Below are 16,326 nucleotides of genomic sequence, written 5' to 3'. Positions count from 1 at the left end.
CACTGTCCAAGACTGGATTTGCAACCCTTGCCAGTTCCCACCCACTTCCAAAGTACAGTCCCCTTCCCAGACACTTTGCACTGCAGTGGGCCAGAAGGTCTCATCGGAATAAGTAGCAAAATCCTTTACAACTATTAAACATGGGCCCACCTTGGGCAGCATACGGTCTTTGGTGATGGGAGGCGCACTGTGGTGCTAAGACACAACAGGCAAGGGAGCCCATAGTTAGCCGGATCCCACTTGCCCCCCTTACCTCATATAGCAAGCCGTCCCCAGCCATAATGACCAAGGCGCTGTACATGGATAAGTCCGTCTTCCTCACCAGATCCCAAGCGTGGTTGTTCTTCTCTAGCAACAAAGACAATGAGCATGTATGACTTGTATGTTATGTCCCAGAGGGATATAGTTTTGCATCCTCTAAGGGTTCCTATTATTGCTTGGGGGGGCAGGCTGGCAGTATTATTGTTGTGGAAAGTGGAGCCAACAGCTATTCAGGAGTGTGGCAGTGAGCATTCCCTGTCAGGAAGAGCTGAGAATGCACATTCTTACACACAGAGAACTGTTAATCATCCTCCTCTTGCCTTAAAGGTAATGGGACCCCTGACCATTAGGTCCAGTCGTGGCTGACTCTGGGGTTTTGGTGCTCGTCTCGCTTTATTGGCCGAGGGAGCCGGCATACAGCTTCTGGGTCATGTGGCCAGCATGACTAAGCTGCTTCTGGTGAACCAGAGAAGTGCACTGAAACGCCGTTTACCTTCCTGCTGGAGCAGTACCTATTTATCTACTTGCACTTTGATGTGCTTTCGAACTGCTAGGTTGGCAGGACCTTACTCTTGCCTTACTCTTGGCTAAACCTTTACCAAGAAGGGAAATAGAACTAAAAAGTAGAATGAACCTTTTGGACTAGTCCACTCAGCCTTCTGGAAATGACATTTCTCTCCCCCGCCCACACACACGAAATTGAGAAAAGCAAAACAAATTTGATTGGGCAGGGGGAAGTGGGGATAGTTGACAGAAGGACCATACTTCACACTACAGGTGAGGCAGGACAATCCTATCTCCAAGAGGTGGCAAAATATGTTCTTCCTGGCCATCATTTGATGTCAAATGGAATGCTACCTGTGCCAATCCTATTTGATGGAAATGGCAAGCTGGTTTGAAGCAATGTTTCATGGAATTACCGGTAGGTTACGAACTGAAGGGGATGGACATCTCAAAAAATGTGTGTAACAAGGAGTTGTTCTCTCTTCCCATCCCTTCTTGGAATGGGATTAACAGGATCAGCCAGACCTTTACAGCAAAGTTTGCTGCACTTTGAAATCAGTGAAATCACAGCCATGCTCACAAAGCAGCACTCTGCAGAAAAGGGTCAACCTGAGTTGGGCTGGAGGGAAGAGTTATTTGGGTTTCCTTTCCCTGCAAAAAATCTAAGATTAGAGCCTTGTCAAGCCTATACCTGCATTTTTAACTCTTCTGTTCACACGTAGGTGGCACTGTACTTAAACGGGGCAGGCCGTGATCCTGCTAGATCAGCCTTCCCCAACCTGGTGCTCTCCAGATCCCGACCATCAGCCAGGCTGGCAGGGGATGGCGAGAGCTGGGAGTCCAACCAGATTGGGGAAGGCTGCTTTAGAATATTAGCTACCCAGACAGTTGAGCAAAGGAGTGTCCTCCAGTTTGGCAGTGCCAGCAATATCACAGGTGTGGGTGGGTGGGTGGGTCAGAGCAGAGCTGTACATAAAGGTTTGAGCAGAACCACTTTTGTGGGGCTCCAGCCATCTTGGTGCATGCATTGTCCTCTGTCATTCCAGAGAGAGACTGCAGTTTTCACTGTGGTCTTGTTCAGGCACAAGACTTACCAGTTATAAACATGCTGAATCCTATGTTGGCTTCCGTCAGCATCGGCTGCACTTGGGACTTGAATAGCTGCAGGGCCCGGCCTGACCCGCTGCGTGGATTCAGCAACACCATCACCTGGCAGGGCCGGGAGAGTAGCCCAAAGGTGGCTTCTGCACAAAGACAACAGAGGTGGGGAGATTGGGAATTACACCCTTGTGCAAATTAATTGAAACAAAGCATATTTTCTATCTTATTTGTAATCCTGTACTTAAAACAAACACGAAAAGTCAGTTGATCATTATGGTGTCAGAACCCTGCAGCCAATAGAAGGAATGATGCGCTCACCACAATATATTGAGGTTCAACAAGAGAGTTATTCCAGAGCTAGAAAAGAGGTATCCTGATGGTACTGGGATATTGAAGCAAGACCTAGCCCCCTGTCACACATCAAAAGTGGTGAAGAAATTCATGACAGAGCAGCAAATACAGGTACTTGATTGGCCAGGGAATTCCCCGGACATAAATCCCATTGAGAATTTGTGGTCTATATGCAAAAGTCGCCTCCGTGCTGTTGACTGTGCAACTATGGAGAAGCTCATTCAAGTGCTGATTCAAGTGTGGTACAGGGATCCGAAAATCAACAGTGACTGTTCAAAACTAGGAGACTCCATGCCAAACCGTGTTCAAATGCTGCTTAAAAATAGCGGAGGTCATATCCGTTACTAATGTCCATGTATGTGAGTTTTGTACATGTATATGTGAGTTTTATACAATAAAAAAATTGAAACTACATGGTTTGTTTCAATTAATTTGCACAAGGGTGTAGCATCATGGACTAAGGCATCTACTTTTCTTATTCTGGCCTAATACATTTTTCATTTGTTTGACCACTCAAGCCGAGTTCCAGTTTAAACAATGAATAAATGAAATTAAATGGAGAAGCAGATGCAACCATCAGGAATGGAGGCAAAACTCTTCTCCCTGTTGCACACTCCCAACCTTCCCATGTGCAAAGATGTTTCAAGGATAGCAAGGCAAGGGGGAGAAAATACTACAGACCTCCTTTCCTGACACAATTGGGAATTGTGGTCTGCACCAAAATGGCACTCACAACCCTTTCGCAGAAGAAATACACTACTGGGTTCCCTGTCAACTTTATTTCAGCAACTGAGAGACAGCAACCTATGGATGGTTTACAAAGGAAGACTGACCAATAGATTCTGCCCACCGCCTGCCCTGCCTTACATAAGGCCTCTTCCTTTGAGGGTGGAGGTGGGAATCAATTTCTCAAAGTTTGGGTGGTGTGTTCAGTTAGCTCCCATTAAGGAGAGGTCGCAAGACCAAAATAATCTAAGACGAGCCTGTTGAATCAGGCCAAAGGCCCGTCTAGTCCAGCATCCTATGCTCACAATGGCCAACCAGATGCATTTGGGAAGCCTGCAAGCTGTACATTAGTGCAACAGCGCTTTCCATCCAGCAACCAGTTTTCCTATGAAATGAACGGTCACTCAGCAGCATGCAACACCAGCAAATCCTAGCAAATAGATGAAGACAGAAAGGTGTGGCAGAGTTATTAGAGAGGTGTGGCAGAGTTATTAGAGAGTTATTAGGCAGAGTTCTGAGAGAGGGGTGAAGATACTCCTCAGTCCCTTTTCCTTCTGACCAATGCCTATTGCCTAGAGCAGTCAGGTGGGTGCTGTTGCCAACCAAGGGAGGGGAGGATATTTCAGATGTTAAATAAATAATATTTTAATTATTATTTGCACTGGTGTGCAGATTTTCATCTTAAGTATCAGGTCTGTAGCTCCTTGCAACTGGTGCAAATCGCCTCCCGCTCACCCACCAAAACAGATGGCTAGGGCAGGGTGAGAGTCCCACTGGGTGGTAAATCAATCTCTTGGATCCCCAGCTTAGAAATAGAATTTCTAACTACGTATTCCCAGGTGGGAAAGGACTTGTTAGGACTTTGCTTTATTTTTTTTAAAAAAAAGAATAAAGGCTGTAACACAATTGTACAATATTGGAAAATACGTTTTTTTAAAAAAAATACTGGACCTGAGCCATAAATCTCTCCAGCAGATTTTTGGCTGCTCTTAGTTATTTTGATGGGGTGGTGTTGTTTTTTTGCTGTTTAATTGTTTACATTGTTCTGAGTTGACCTGAAGACTTTTTATGCAGAATGGTAGGGCAATTAAAAGAAAAAAAGAAAAAGGTAATGTGTTGCTCCTCAATGTGAGGAAATACCTTCAACGTTCATTACTCCTTGCAGTGAGCCACTTGCCATGCTCTTCAAGTTCACCATTTACCTTATGCCTCCAATCAACCAAGAGCATCTTGCCTTCCTCTTCCCCTCTGAATGCTCTGGCATAAAGAGGATTTCTCACAATGTAGTCCACCCAGTTATCAACTTTCCAGTCTCACTGTTCTGTAGACTGGCTCAGCAATCAGAGCCGGCAGATAACCCAGCACAAACGATGCAAAAAAATTTCCTGCACAAACACACCCTATTCTCTCTTCCCCCTTCCTGTTGCGTATCGTGGGTCTCCCATGATGCATGATTGGCAAGCAGGAAAGGAAGTAAGTAGGAAAATTAAAATATTTTTGCTGGGTGTTGGAATGGGCTGCGATGAGAGATGGTGTTAGTTACGAAGTTCTCTGGAACAAATTAAAAGAGGCGGATGGGGCTGGTGAAAGTAACTCCCAATTCAAATGCCTTTGAAGTAGCGCATTGCAAAACATCTCTTGAGTAGATGAGACCCCAAATAGGATAGACTGTTGTTTACTCTGCATCCAGCGAGTTCTTGCTGCTGGTTTGAAAAGCAGTGTACACACAACATTGGTCACAATCCATATTTATCCTGTATCTAACTTGTTTCTTAGGAAACGCTATGTTCTGATGTCCTTTTACCCAAACCAGCTTTGAATGAGAAAATGAATGACCTAGCTCTGTTTAAAGCTGATGATGTGTACACAGCTTAGGTACTGAACACGTGGAGAAGGAGAGCAGAGGGATTCTCGGAAACCATGTCAAAGGTTTCGTAGGGACAACGCTAACGTAAGGAAATAAAAGCTGTGCTTTAAAATGTGCCATCAGTGCTTTGAGCTCTCATGCTTCATTTCAGATAACATCTTTGGCACAGCTAATAAAACTACCAGCCAAGCTGAATGCACAGGCTGGTTTAATGTCAAGCAGGTGTGGCATTGTTCTTCAACAAGAACCAGGAGACAACCCCACTACCTGTTTGTCATCTATAGCGCAGTTAATTATATCAGTTCCCAAAAGAAAGGCAGTATCACTACCTTCCCCCATCTGCAGCAGGCACAGAAACTATGCTAAGGGGTTGCTACAGTTGCTTTCAGAAAGTATCATCAGACCCAATTAACCATGCGTGCCAATTAGTTTCCAACATGTTGGCTGCTAGCTAGATCTTTTTGACTGCTACCCTGCAAAACGGGGCCATCCCAGGCTCCGCTTCTGTTATTTTAATAGGACTACAGTATGCAATGCTGAGAAACTGAGCTACATGAATGATTCAGAAGCAGAAGACTGATGCTTGTGGCTTCGCATCCTTTCCTTCTTCCTGCCTGCCTACCCCACCCCAAAAGCCTAAGAGTCCATCCCATTTATCTTCCTGATACAGATTGTTACGAATGAAGCTGCTATCATGTCCCAAGGGGGAGCCAAACCACAGATAAAACTGGCAAAAAAAGATCAAGTTTACTCGTTTTCCTGACTGGGTCTTTATTCAATTTGGGAGGTTTTGCTTCTTAGTTAAAAGGATGTAGTAAAAGGCGTAGTGATAGCCAACAGCTTGGATGGCTTTGAAAGACAACTAGACAAATAGATGGATGATACGGCTATCAGGAGCTACCTGATGGCTCTTGTTCTACCTTCATTGTTGAGGCAATAGGCCTCACCAGGATGGAAGAAGACATCATTTCCCATTCCAACCCACTATGTGTCACACACAGCACTATTTCAATGCTGCTGCAGTTCATCTTCCACCAAAAATGAACTTATTCGTCTCGCTGTCTACTTAGGCAAAATTACGTAACTTTTTGTAGTTTCCGCAATTACATTGTGGTTACTTTGTTCCACCTTGTTCCCTTCAGTGCAAAGGAAACAGGATAGGTTGGGTCCAAAGCAGTGCTAAGTCATGGTCCTTCCCTCTCCTCTCCCATGTTCCCCAAACCTGTTTTTCTCCAGAAGTAGTTTAACAGGGAGGACTAGAAACAATGATTTTTAAAAGCTAGTGCAGAGATTCTGCTGGTGCCATTAGCTCCCATTAAAGTAGCCAGCACATTGCATCTTTGATTTCAAGACCCCCTGCCCTTGGTGCTGAATGCATTTGCTTTAGCAGGCAGGTGGAAAGCAAAGCCAGAACACTGCTTTTGACCCAGTTCTTCCTCAGCTAAATAAGTATAAGCTTTGTATAACAGCCAGCCACAAACCTCTCCATGAAACGGTGCGACTAGCCTCAGGATTAAGCTTCCACTGCCTATCATCACGTTTTTCAAGCTGCATTTTCAAGAGCGTGAAATCTTGCTAACCCCTCCAGAAGAAAACCATGCACTCCATTTTCCTCAATCCTTTTCTTCCCGTGCAGAACTGGGGAGGAGAGTTCAGCCCGCCCCCTCCCCAACCACTGCAAGGCTCATAGTTCACAATGCCGGGACATATTTATCTCCTAGAGCCCACAGATTACCAAGGTCAAGGAGGCGGCTGTTGATGGCCGTACAGTGCAGGTAATAGGTAGCAGACAAACTGGGGAGTGTTTAGGGCGATAACAAAATGAAAAGTAACTCAGACTGGCAGAAGCTGCTCAGGGAGTGCTGGGATGTGAGCAATTGTTTCTGCGGCAAAATGAGAACACTGCCTGGAGCGCAGCAAGAAGGTGGCTGCGCCGTCCGTCAAGGGCCTTCAGGTTTTGCATTTAGCCTAGATGAACAATAATCTTGCAGTGACGAATTTAGAAGCATGCAGGCATTCCTGGGGTCACAGACATGGGCAAGGAGAGCCAGGAAACACCTGTATTTGTTGGAATGCCATAGGAACTTTGTTCACACTGCAATTATTTCCCTTGTTCCTGGGTTTGGTGTGATGACCGCATCCATTCCATAAATCCAAAGCATTTTTAAAAAGCTATTTTAGAGGCTGGGAGAGAAATAAAGCAGAGTCTACTGTTCTCTTAAAAGTGAGGAAGAGGGGGTGGGAAGTATGGTATCAGCTCTTTCCTTGATCCTTTTCAATCTGGCTTCTGGCCCTGATTATGGAAAAAAGATAGATTTAGCTGGCAGAATCAATCTTTACAGACAGAGAGGGGGAATGCTTCCCTCTCCATCCCCACCCCCAACACTCTTAAGTCTTATCACACTGTCTGGAACATCTGGCTGAGGTGCAGGGGCAGACCGGTTTTGCTCCTTTGCCAGAAGGTAGCAGCTGGAGGAGAAACACACACTTTAGGTAACATGCTGTAGGGTTCTGTAGATCAATCCCATTGCCATGTTATTTCGTATCTCTATGCATTTAACCCGCTGGGAGACAGATGGTCCAATGCCCCAAGTCCACCAAGGAGTCCCAAAAGGATACCATAATTCAGGCATAGGCAAACTCAGCCCTCCAGATGTTTTGAGACTACAATTCCCATCATCCCTGACCACTGGTCCTGCTAGCTAGGGATGATGGGAGTTGTAGTCCCAAAACATCTGGAGGGCTGAGTTTGCCTAGGCCAGCCATAATTGATGGTGCTGAACACCATTGATAACCAAAAGGGCCATCAGACTCACAGGCCCCTCAACCACTAGGGAAACCAAGACCAATTCGGTCTCATATCAGGGTGAATTCGTCAGTGATGTGTTTGGCAAATAGTTACACTGGGCAACCACAGGTTCCACCAACCCCTTTTGCAGCCCAGATTGCTGAAGGCCTTCTGCTTCTTGAGGGGAGAGGACCTCCGCTGGGTGACACTGGGTAGATATGCTTGGTGGCAAAGAAATGAGTTTTCCTCACCATCAGAGATGTACATTGGAATCCCCCAGAAAATATATCTGGGCCACCCCTGAGACCAGCAGCTCAGCAGAGAGACTCTTAGATAGTGGCATGAATGGAACCCTACCAGCAGAACTCCTTGCCTCTCCTGATAACCCACTAGACACTCAAAACGGGAAGACGGCTGAGCAAAAAAGAGGGATGACACCACAAGAGATTACTTCAAATCCACCTGCTCGCTGAGCCAGTGTTGCTGTTGCTTCACCAATAAACCACAGTTGGGTTAATCCGAACAGGTCTCGGTCACACCAGCTAGGTCAGGGTGTTCTTCCCAAATCAAATCCTGGATGACAGACATTTGTTTTCCTGGCCACAGGTCCTGACATTCAGAAACACTACCAAAGGACCTGGCAGGTTGCTGGCATGCCAACCAGGATCTCTCAGACTGGAGGATGAACTGAAAGGGAAGATAGTAGAAAGCTGCCTAATTCCCCTTCCCCTTAACAAGCTCACCAGAGGCCCACCATCACTCTCTCCCTATGCCCTGCCCTGCCCAAAATACTACCAGTGGTGCACAACCATCAACACAGGTCCCACATACACTTCTATTAACTCAGGCACCAGCAGGAGCCAACAAGCCGAGGTGTGTAAAGCAGATAAAAAGCAGCAGCAAAAACCGGAAACTCATTAAGCACTCACACTCGCCACCTGACAAACCGAAGCCAATTCCACCTGCGTCTGCTCTCAGCCAGTTCTTAAAAAAGAAACTTCCTTTTTCGCAAGGAAAGCTGTAATTCTCAGGAAGCCGAATTTTGCAGCGAGCGCCACATTCTGGGCTTTTTTTGGGTTCCCACAGATTGCAACATGCGCGCAGCCGCCGGAAAAGCACAGAATGAGTCATCCGTTGCATTGCGCTTCCTGAGAATCTGTCATTTTGAGGAGGGTAGTTCCAGCCCTTGTGGACACAAAGATATACCTGAATGTAAGCAGGCAATGCCTGCTGAAGTGTTGGAAGGAGAGTATGATTTCAAGTAGTTGGGGTGGGGTTTCATAACCGGAATATATATATATATTTAAAAAATTAAGTCACCGAAGATGCAAATTGGTGTGATTTACAGGCTTCAGAATTTAGAGTGTCTGGGAACAGAATTTTAGTTTTGACACCAAGCACACACAATCCCTTGTTGTACATCTGCCAAGAGTCAAAGGCACACATTCAAGGCAAAGGGGAGGGTAAATAAAGAGGCAATTGTAGTGAGGAAAGAAGAGAGCACTACCACGACCCCATGGGAAACTGGCAGAGTCTGCAACATCAAGTGATATAACAGAGTTCAAAGCAGGATGGAACGAATGAATGAAAGCGGTCCCACCTAGATAATATCTGTTGGCTATGCCAATCAGGAAATGAAGCTTCAGAGATTGCCTATTTCTGCATGAAAGTTAGAACAATAGGTCCATCTGAAGGGAGGTCATACAGAAGATGGGGCTGACTTGTTCTCTGCTGCTCCAGAGGACAGGAATAGAACAGAATTTCAGGATAACTTTAGCCGAACGTTCCTAACAAGAAAATCTAGTTGAAATGGGGCAGACTGCCTCTGGAGGTGATGGGTCCTCTTTCCCTGGAGGCACTTAAGCAGAGGCTGGACAGTCATCTCTGAGGGATGCTGAAGTTACATTCCCTGTGGCAGATCTTGCAGTGCCTAGATGACCTTCAAAATCTGCCCCAACCCACGTGGCTTGCTTTTGGTACATTGCCTTGGATAAATCTTGTTAGAGGTAGAGGGAATGACCCAGTGAATGACAGCTCTGATGACTGACCCCTCACATGTCTAGACTGTCAGATCCTCTCTGCTATTATTTCCTTTGCATCTTTCAGAAAAAGTGCTTTCCAGAAAGTTGGTGATACAGTTTTAGGTCTTTCCAGCTCCCTCAATCAAGTTAAGATTTTGCTGACTCGACCACAGAGCTGGAGAAAATACTGATGCTGCCAGAAATATTTGCTTGGTCATGTCTGAGAGGAGGATGGGGCAGCACACAGACATCATCATGAAAGCAAACCATGTTCTGCAGCTCAGAAAGCTCTGAAATGACAACAGCCTGTCCCTAAGGATTATACGCTAGTGAGAAGGAAGAGCAGGCAAAGGCTAGATATGGTGTTAGATAGTTCCAAGACAAGGGATAAATTTGGTTTTCTGTGCATTTGAAGGAGGAATTACCTAATGTGCACTTTTCAAAGCAATATGCAAACCAAAACACAGCTATCCTTTGACGTTTGCACTAAACCAAACTTTGTGATGCAGTTCTCCAGTCAAACAGGGTGTAGAAAAACAGGTATTTGGGGGCAAGCGTGCATAATGAATACCTTAGTGAAAATAATACACAAAAATCTTAGTGAAAATAACATACAAAAACACTTTACTTTAGGGGGAAATGACTTGCAAAAATCTGTATAATAGAAGAACTTTGCGCTAAAATGCTGCTGAATCTTCCATGAGGATTTAAAAAAAATAAAAAATGTGGAGAACTGAATTTAAGATTGGAAAACTGAGAAACAGAAAGAAATAAAAAAAATTGAAAGATTCACAGCCACACTAGCCAGAAGAGACAAGACAGAATTAAAGCTTCTCCTTTACTCAGTGTTTCAATTTCATGTGCCCCCCCCAATCCAAACAAACGCAATATTGTTCTGACTACAGAAGCCTGGTTGTTGTAATCAGGATGGTTGTATACACCTAACATTTTATTCTGGAATCACTGGAGACTGAGTACCGTACTTGTTTTTCTGCTAACTCCACACCACGGTCTAGAACTACTGCATATCTTTTTTGCCTCTGACAAGTGCTTCTTGAGAAACTGTTTTCATTCTGAAAATAAAAGCTCATTGTAGATTCATAACCTCACAGTGTGGAAATAGGTGGAAACGGATGTAGGCGGTCCTGGTGATGGGATGTGTGTCTATCCACACTTGCACAATGGCATGGTGGATGGGTGCGGATGCATTCACAATCACCACTTCCTCCTTCATTCACCTGGGGCATGGGCAGGGAGGAAAAGGTACATCCGAGGGAAGGATTTTCAAATGTGCATCAAGTAAACACACCCATCCTTGAGGACAGCCGGATCTAGAATCCATCTAGATCAAAAGCAGCATTCTGAGGACAAACAAGCACGATGATTCCACATTGAGAAAAAACTACATTTTTGTGCTACAGACTGTTTAGTATGTGCATGCTACCAGCCAATGTGCGTAGGGGCATGGGTTTGTACTTGTGTCTGTGCCCATGAATATTGTGCATAGCACATATTGCCCTTATTCCACAAATACATATCTGATAAAACAGCATCTATTAAAGAATTCAGTGAGATATCATAGGAGATGTTCACTTTAAGGACAGAGCCAGTTGCTTACTAGAACATCTCTCTTCAATGAAATGTGTATCTTTTAAGAGCTTTTTATAGAATCATAGAATTTAGAGTTGGAAGGGACGATGAGCGTCATCTAGTCCAACCGCCTGCAATGCAGAAGTCTTTCTGCCCAACATGGGGCTGAAACCCACGACCCTAAGATTAAGAGTCTCACGCTCTACTGAGTGAGCAGTCATTTTTTGAACTCTGATACTGGTACTGTGAGTGAACACGAAATCCACACAGTTCAGCTTTGTGCTGTGTTACAACTGCTTTCTTGTGTTCACTGTAAGCTTGCTGCACAATCCTTTTATAGCAGTCATCCTCTCATCATGCAAGAGGATAAAACGTTCTCCATTCGCTTTCTTTAATTCACTGACGAGTTTATTCAGTTGAAAACACAGTGCCTGCCCATTACATTCTGTTGGAGAATGATTCCCCCCTCATCTTCACTCATGGACTCCAGTTCCCATCTTTCCTTTTTTTTTTAAAAAAAGATATTTATTAAAGTTTTCAAATTTAATACAATAAAAAAAGAATCAAAAAAGCAAAAGCAAAAAAGTTTAAAAACACATAAAGTTCACAATACTTATTTTTCAATAACATATTTCCCTGACCTCCTCATACCTCCCCTTCTTGTATTCCAATTCAAATTGTTAGTTCAGCAAATCCTTATCCGTAATTTTTAACCTATTTCTACACCCCCCTTTCCCCCCCCCCATATCACTCAAAGCATTACAGCTAGAAACTCCTTAAATTCTATCCGACATCATTCAACATTCATTAATTTTACAATATTTCTGTAAATAGTCCTTAAATTTCTTCCAATCTTCTTCCGCCGACTCTTCTCCCTGGTCACGGATTCTGCCAGTCATTTCTGCCAATCCCATCTTCATCTGCCATTCTTCCAGTGTGGGTAAATCTTGCGTCTTCCAATACTTTGCAATAAGTGTCCTTGCTGCTGTCGTAGCATACATAAAGAAAGTTCTATCCTTCTTTGGCACCAATTGGCCGACCATGCCCAGGAGAAAGGCCTCTGGTTTCTTCAGGAAGGTATATTTAAATACCTTTTTCAATTCATTATAGATCATTTCCCAGAAAGCCTTAATCTTAGGGCACGTCCACCAAAGGTGAAAGAATGTACCTTCATTTTCTTTGCATTTCCAACATTTATTATCAGGCAAATGGTAGATTTTTGCTAGCTTGACTGGGGTCATGTACCACCTGTATATCATTTTCATAATATTTTCTCTTAAGGCATTACATGCCGTAAATTTCATACCTGTGGTCCACAACTGTTCCCAGTCAGCAAACATAATGTTATGTCCAACATCTTGTGCCCATTTAATCATAGCAGATTTGACCGTCTCATCCTGAGTATTCCATTTCAACAGCAAGTTATACATCTTTGACAAAATCTTAGTTTTGGATTCTAACAGTTCTGTTTCCAATTTAGATTTTTCCACCTGGAAGCCGACTTTCTTATCTAAATTGTAAGCCTCCATTATCTGATAATAATGAAGCCAATCTCGCACTTTATCTTTTAATTTCTCAAAACTCTGCAGTTTCAGTCTATCTCCTTCTTGTTCCAAAATTTCCCAATATTTCGGCCATTTGGACTCCATATTGAGCTTTTTCTGAGCTTTTGCTTCCATTGGTGACAACCACCTTGGGGTTTTATTCTCCAATAAGTCCTTATATCTAATCCAAACATTAAACAATGCTTTCCTGACAATATGGTTTTTGAATGCTTTATGTACTTTAACCTTGTCATACCACAGATATGCATGCCACCCAAAAACATTGTTAAAACCTTCTAAATCCAAAATGTCTGTGTTCTCAAGAAGCAGCCAGTCTTTCAGCCAGCAGAACGCTGCTGATTCATAATAAAGTTTAAAGTCTGGCAGGGCAAATCCACCCCTTTCCTTTGCATCAGTTAATATCTTAAATTTTATTCTGGGCTTCTTGCCTTGCCAGACAAATCTAGAAATATCTTTCTGCCACTTCTTGAAACAGTCCATCTTGTCCACAATTTGCAGTGTTTGAAACAAAAACAACATTCTAGGCAATACATTCATCTTTATGACTGCAATTCGACCCAACAAGGAAAGCTTCAAATTTGACCAAATTTCTAAATCTTTTTTCACTTCCATCCAACATTTTTCATAGTTATCTTTAAACAAATTCCCATTTTTAGCTATCATATTAATCCCCAGGTATTTCACTTTCTTAACCACAGTCAAACCTGTTTCATTCTGAAACTTCTCTCTTTCAGTCAATGTTAAATTTTTCTCTAAAACCTTAGTTTTTAACTTGTTCAATTTGAATCCTGCCACCTGACCAAATTCTTGAATTAGTTCTAAAACTCTTTTAGTACTAGATTCTGGCTCCTGTAACGTCAAAACTAGGTCATCTGCAAATGCTCTCAGTTTATACTGTTTAGCTCCGACCTGTATACCTTTAACCAACCGGTCCCTTCTAATCATGTTCAGCAGGACCTCCAGGACCGATATAAAAAGCAATGGGGAAATTGGGCACCCCTGTCGTGTCCCTTTTTCTATCTTAAATTGTTCCGTAACCACGTTATTTACAATTAATTTTGCCTTTTGTTCAGAATATATTGCACCTATACCATTCTCAAAACCTTGGCCTACCCCCATACCCTGTAAGTTCTTTTTCATAAAACTCCAAGAAATATTGTCAAAAGCTTTCTCCGCATCCACAAATATCAGAACTGCTTTAGTATTTATCCATCTTTCCTGACCAATACCCATACTGGCTGATGAGAGTTGGAGTCTGACTACATCTGGAAAGCCATGGGTTAGCTATCCCTGGAGTAACCCATTGTTAGTCTTGACCATCTTAAATCCCATTGGTTCAAATAGATCTACTGCAAGATGACTAAGCCTAAATCCACTTCTTTATCAATAAATTTCACTGCAGGCTCATCCACACTTTCGCCTGACCTGTATTTTGATCATATTGTGCACTGATTAATTCCCTTGGCTCCAAGTTCTTCTGATTGTTCCACAGCTGTGCCTCACCTGCTGAATCAGGTCTTATCAGATGCATGGGAAATCTAAAGAGAGATTTTGCTTAACAAGCCTTCAGTTCAGCAGGCGAGGTTTCACAAAGCACAGCCGTGTTCCTCTCCCCCATTTCAGAAGAGCAACACACACACACACACACTTATGTCTCCCAATATATTTATTGACTTCTGTTGACACATTATCCCTCACAGACTATGATTCCTTCCCCACCTACCCTCCAACAGTCAATAGAAGAAAAATGAATGATTAAGAGGCATGGCAATTCTTCTTCCACTCTCACGTCAACTCTAGGAGAAAAGGGCCATGTGAATATGGTGGGGGCAATACCACAGAATGCCTGCTGATGCCCTTTAGCGTTTTCTGCCAATTATTGAGCAAGGGATGTACCACAGAGAAAAAGTATACAAAGATGTGGGCACTTCAGAGGAAGACTGGATATGAGCTGGCAAACTGCCAAGCAACCAATAACTTAGAGACAGGCTTGTTTCAAATGTCACATTCCATTATTCCAAAACATGGACTGGTATTGTGTGGTGGACCCTCCTTCCACACTTGCCTGTTGATTTGCTCTTCCCTTTCCTGGTTTCCTCTCACCATTATTAAAACTACGGTTAGCACATTCCTTCCAGACCATAGGTTGAAGGCAATCCTGATTAGTACTGACTAATTTATCCAAATTCATCCAATTTGGATAGCATGATAAATTAAAGTTAGAGAAAACAGGGGAGAGGAAGGTTGACATTTGCAGGAGACACAGGAGAAGCCTGCATCACATTCCTAATCCCCCCAATGAAAGTTTTAAAGGATCAGAATATGAACATCTGAACCAGGTCAGAATTTTCAAGCTCCTGGTCCCAAATGCCTGAGAGCAATTCCCGTTACCCAGGCACCCAAACAGCATACCTAGTCCCAAAACCAGAGTGCCTTGGCACTTTTATTTATAACATCCCTAAATAAAACAGAGCAATGTACTGATGGATCTATAATAAATAGGATTTTCTAAAACTAGCAGCTTCACACTGAGCCATGGATTCATTTTGTAACCTTGGGATAAACCTTTAAGTTTTTATGAAACCTCTGAAGACTTGGATCCAGGCACCCAGGTGCCCAGTCAATTGTCTGGAAACATTCAGAAGGTGAAGCTTGCTTATTTTTAAAACCACAAAGCCCCATCTAGAAAATGAGTCAATGCTGCATTTTATTTTAATTTTTGCCAGATGTTTGTGCTATGGCCAGACAGCTGTGAATCAGCATGGAGCGATGGAAGAGACTTGCCAACTCGTGAGAGGCCGGCATTCTTGCTGTGTCATCTTTTCACATTTCACCCTTCCCATTACCCCAGAAGAGGAAGCTGGTGATTGTTGCAAGTCATGGTGGCTTTTATAGCAGCATAGCCGTAGGCTGTACAGATCTGGGACTATACTGTCTACGTGGCAAGTATCTCAGGAACAATAGTATCAGAGGGAACAACCCAAGTATTCTCTCTGCAGTGTTTCACTTTCTTCACCACTATGTTCCACAGCCCCACTCTACAGGGGGGTAGCACAAGACATTTTGCTGCCTATGGCAAAGAATAGGATGTCACCCTAACTCCTTTCCATGTATAAAAGCCTGGCAGACTGAGTGGTCTTCCACTACATCAGAGGCCAACAGGCTAGCTTAGGGGACATGGGATAAACAGTGTGGCATGCACACAGAGTTCTGCCCTCCACTTGATCCCAGCCCCCTAGAATCTGTCACCTGAGGCAGCCTCCATACTCTACCTAATGGTAGAGCCAGGCAGTCCTGCACTGCTAGGAGCATGGAAAGATCCTGTCTGGGCATCCTCTTAGTATCGCTTGAAGCTTTGCCCCAGATCACTCAAAACCTCTCCTTCTACATGCAAGCTGTCTTAATTATCCATGTGAAAGCATGCTAAGAGACGATATACAGTATGAATCGAGCAACTGTGGCTGCTTAATAATAGCAGTGCCGCACTCAATCAAGGCAACTGGATAAAGCAATGCTGTGTTTATGGGAGCTGCTGTATCCATGGTCACACGG

General features: G+C 43.6%; 2 protein-coding genes across 5 annotated transcripts in view; one reads left to right on the top strand and one right to left on the bottom strand.

Annotated features, from left to right (window-relative positions):
- UBE2O (ubiquitin conjugating enzyme E2 O) overlaps positions 1 to 9,757 on the top strand; it is an 85,631-nt gene extending 75,874 nt beyond the window's left edge. The window contains exon 20 of one of the 2 annotated variants that reach the window (XM_053376009.1): positions 9,705 to 9,757. In XM_053376009.1, the coding sequence (XP_053231984.1) occupies positions 9,705 to 9,742 (38 nt within the window). In that variant the 3' untranslated portion in view covers positions 9,743 to 9,757. Of the gene's footprint in view, positions 1 to 4,719; positions 5,561 to 9,704 lie in introns of those variants that run through there. The other variant, XM_053376011.1, reaches the window with a different exon arrangement.
- SPHK1 (sphingosine kinase 1) overlaps positions 1 to 16,326 on the bottom strand; it is a 47,686-nt gene that overhangs the window by 6,447 nt on the left and 24,913 nt on the right. For all 3 annotated transcript variants that reach the window (XM_053376012.1, XM_053376014.1, XM_053376013.1), the window contains 2 exons: positions 1,860 to 2,009; positions 254 to 348 (listed from right to left, as the gene is read on the bottom strand). In XM_053376012.1, coding sequence (XP_053231987.1) covers positions 254 to 348; positions 1,860 to 2,009 — 245 coding nt within the window. The remainder of the gene's footprint in view (positions 1 to 253; positions 349 to 1,859; positions 2,010 to 16,326) is intronic.

This window comes from Podarcis raffonei, chromosome 2 (assembly GCF_027172205.1).
Source record: "Podarcis raffonei isolate rPodRaf1 chromosome 2, rPodRaf1.pri, whole genome shotgun sequence".
Lineage (NCBI taxonomy): Eukaryota > Metazoa > Chordata > Lepidosauria > Squamata > Lacertidae > Podarcis > Podarcis raffonei.
The sequence above is the reverse complement of the archived record's forward strand: the minus strand, read 5'-3'. Positions and strand labels throughout refer to the sequence as shown.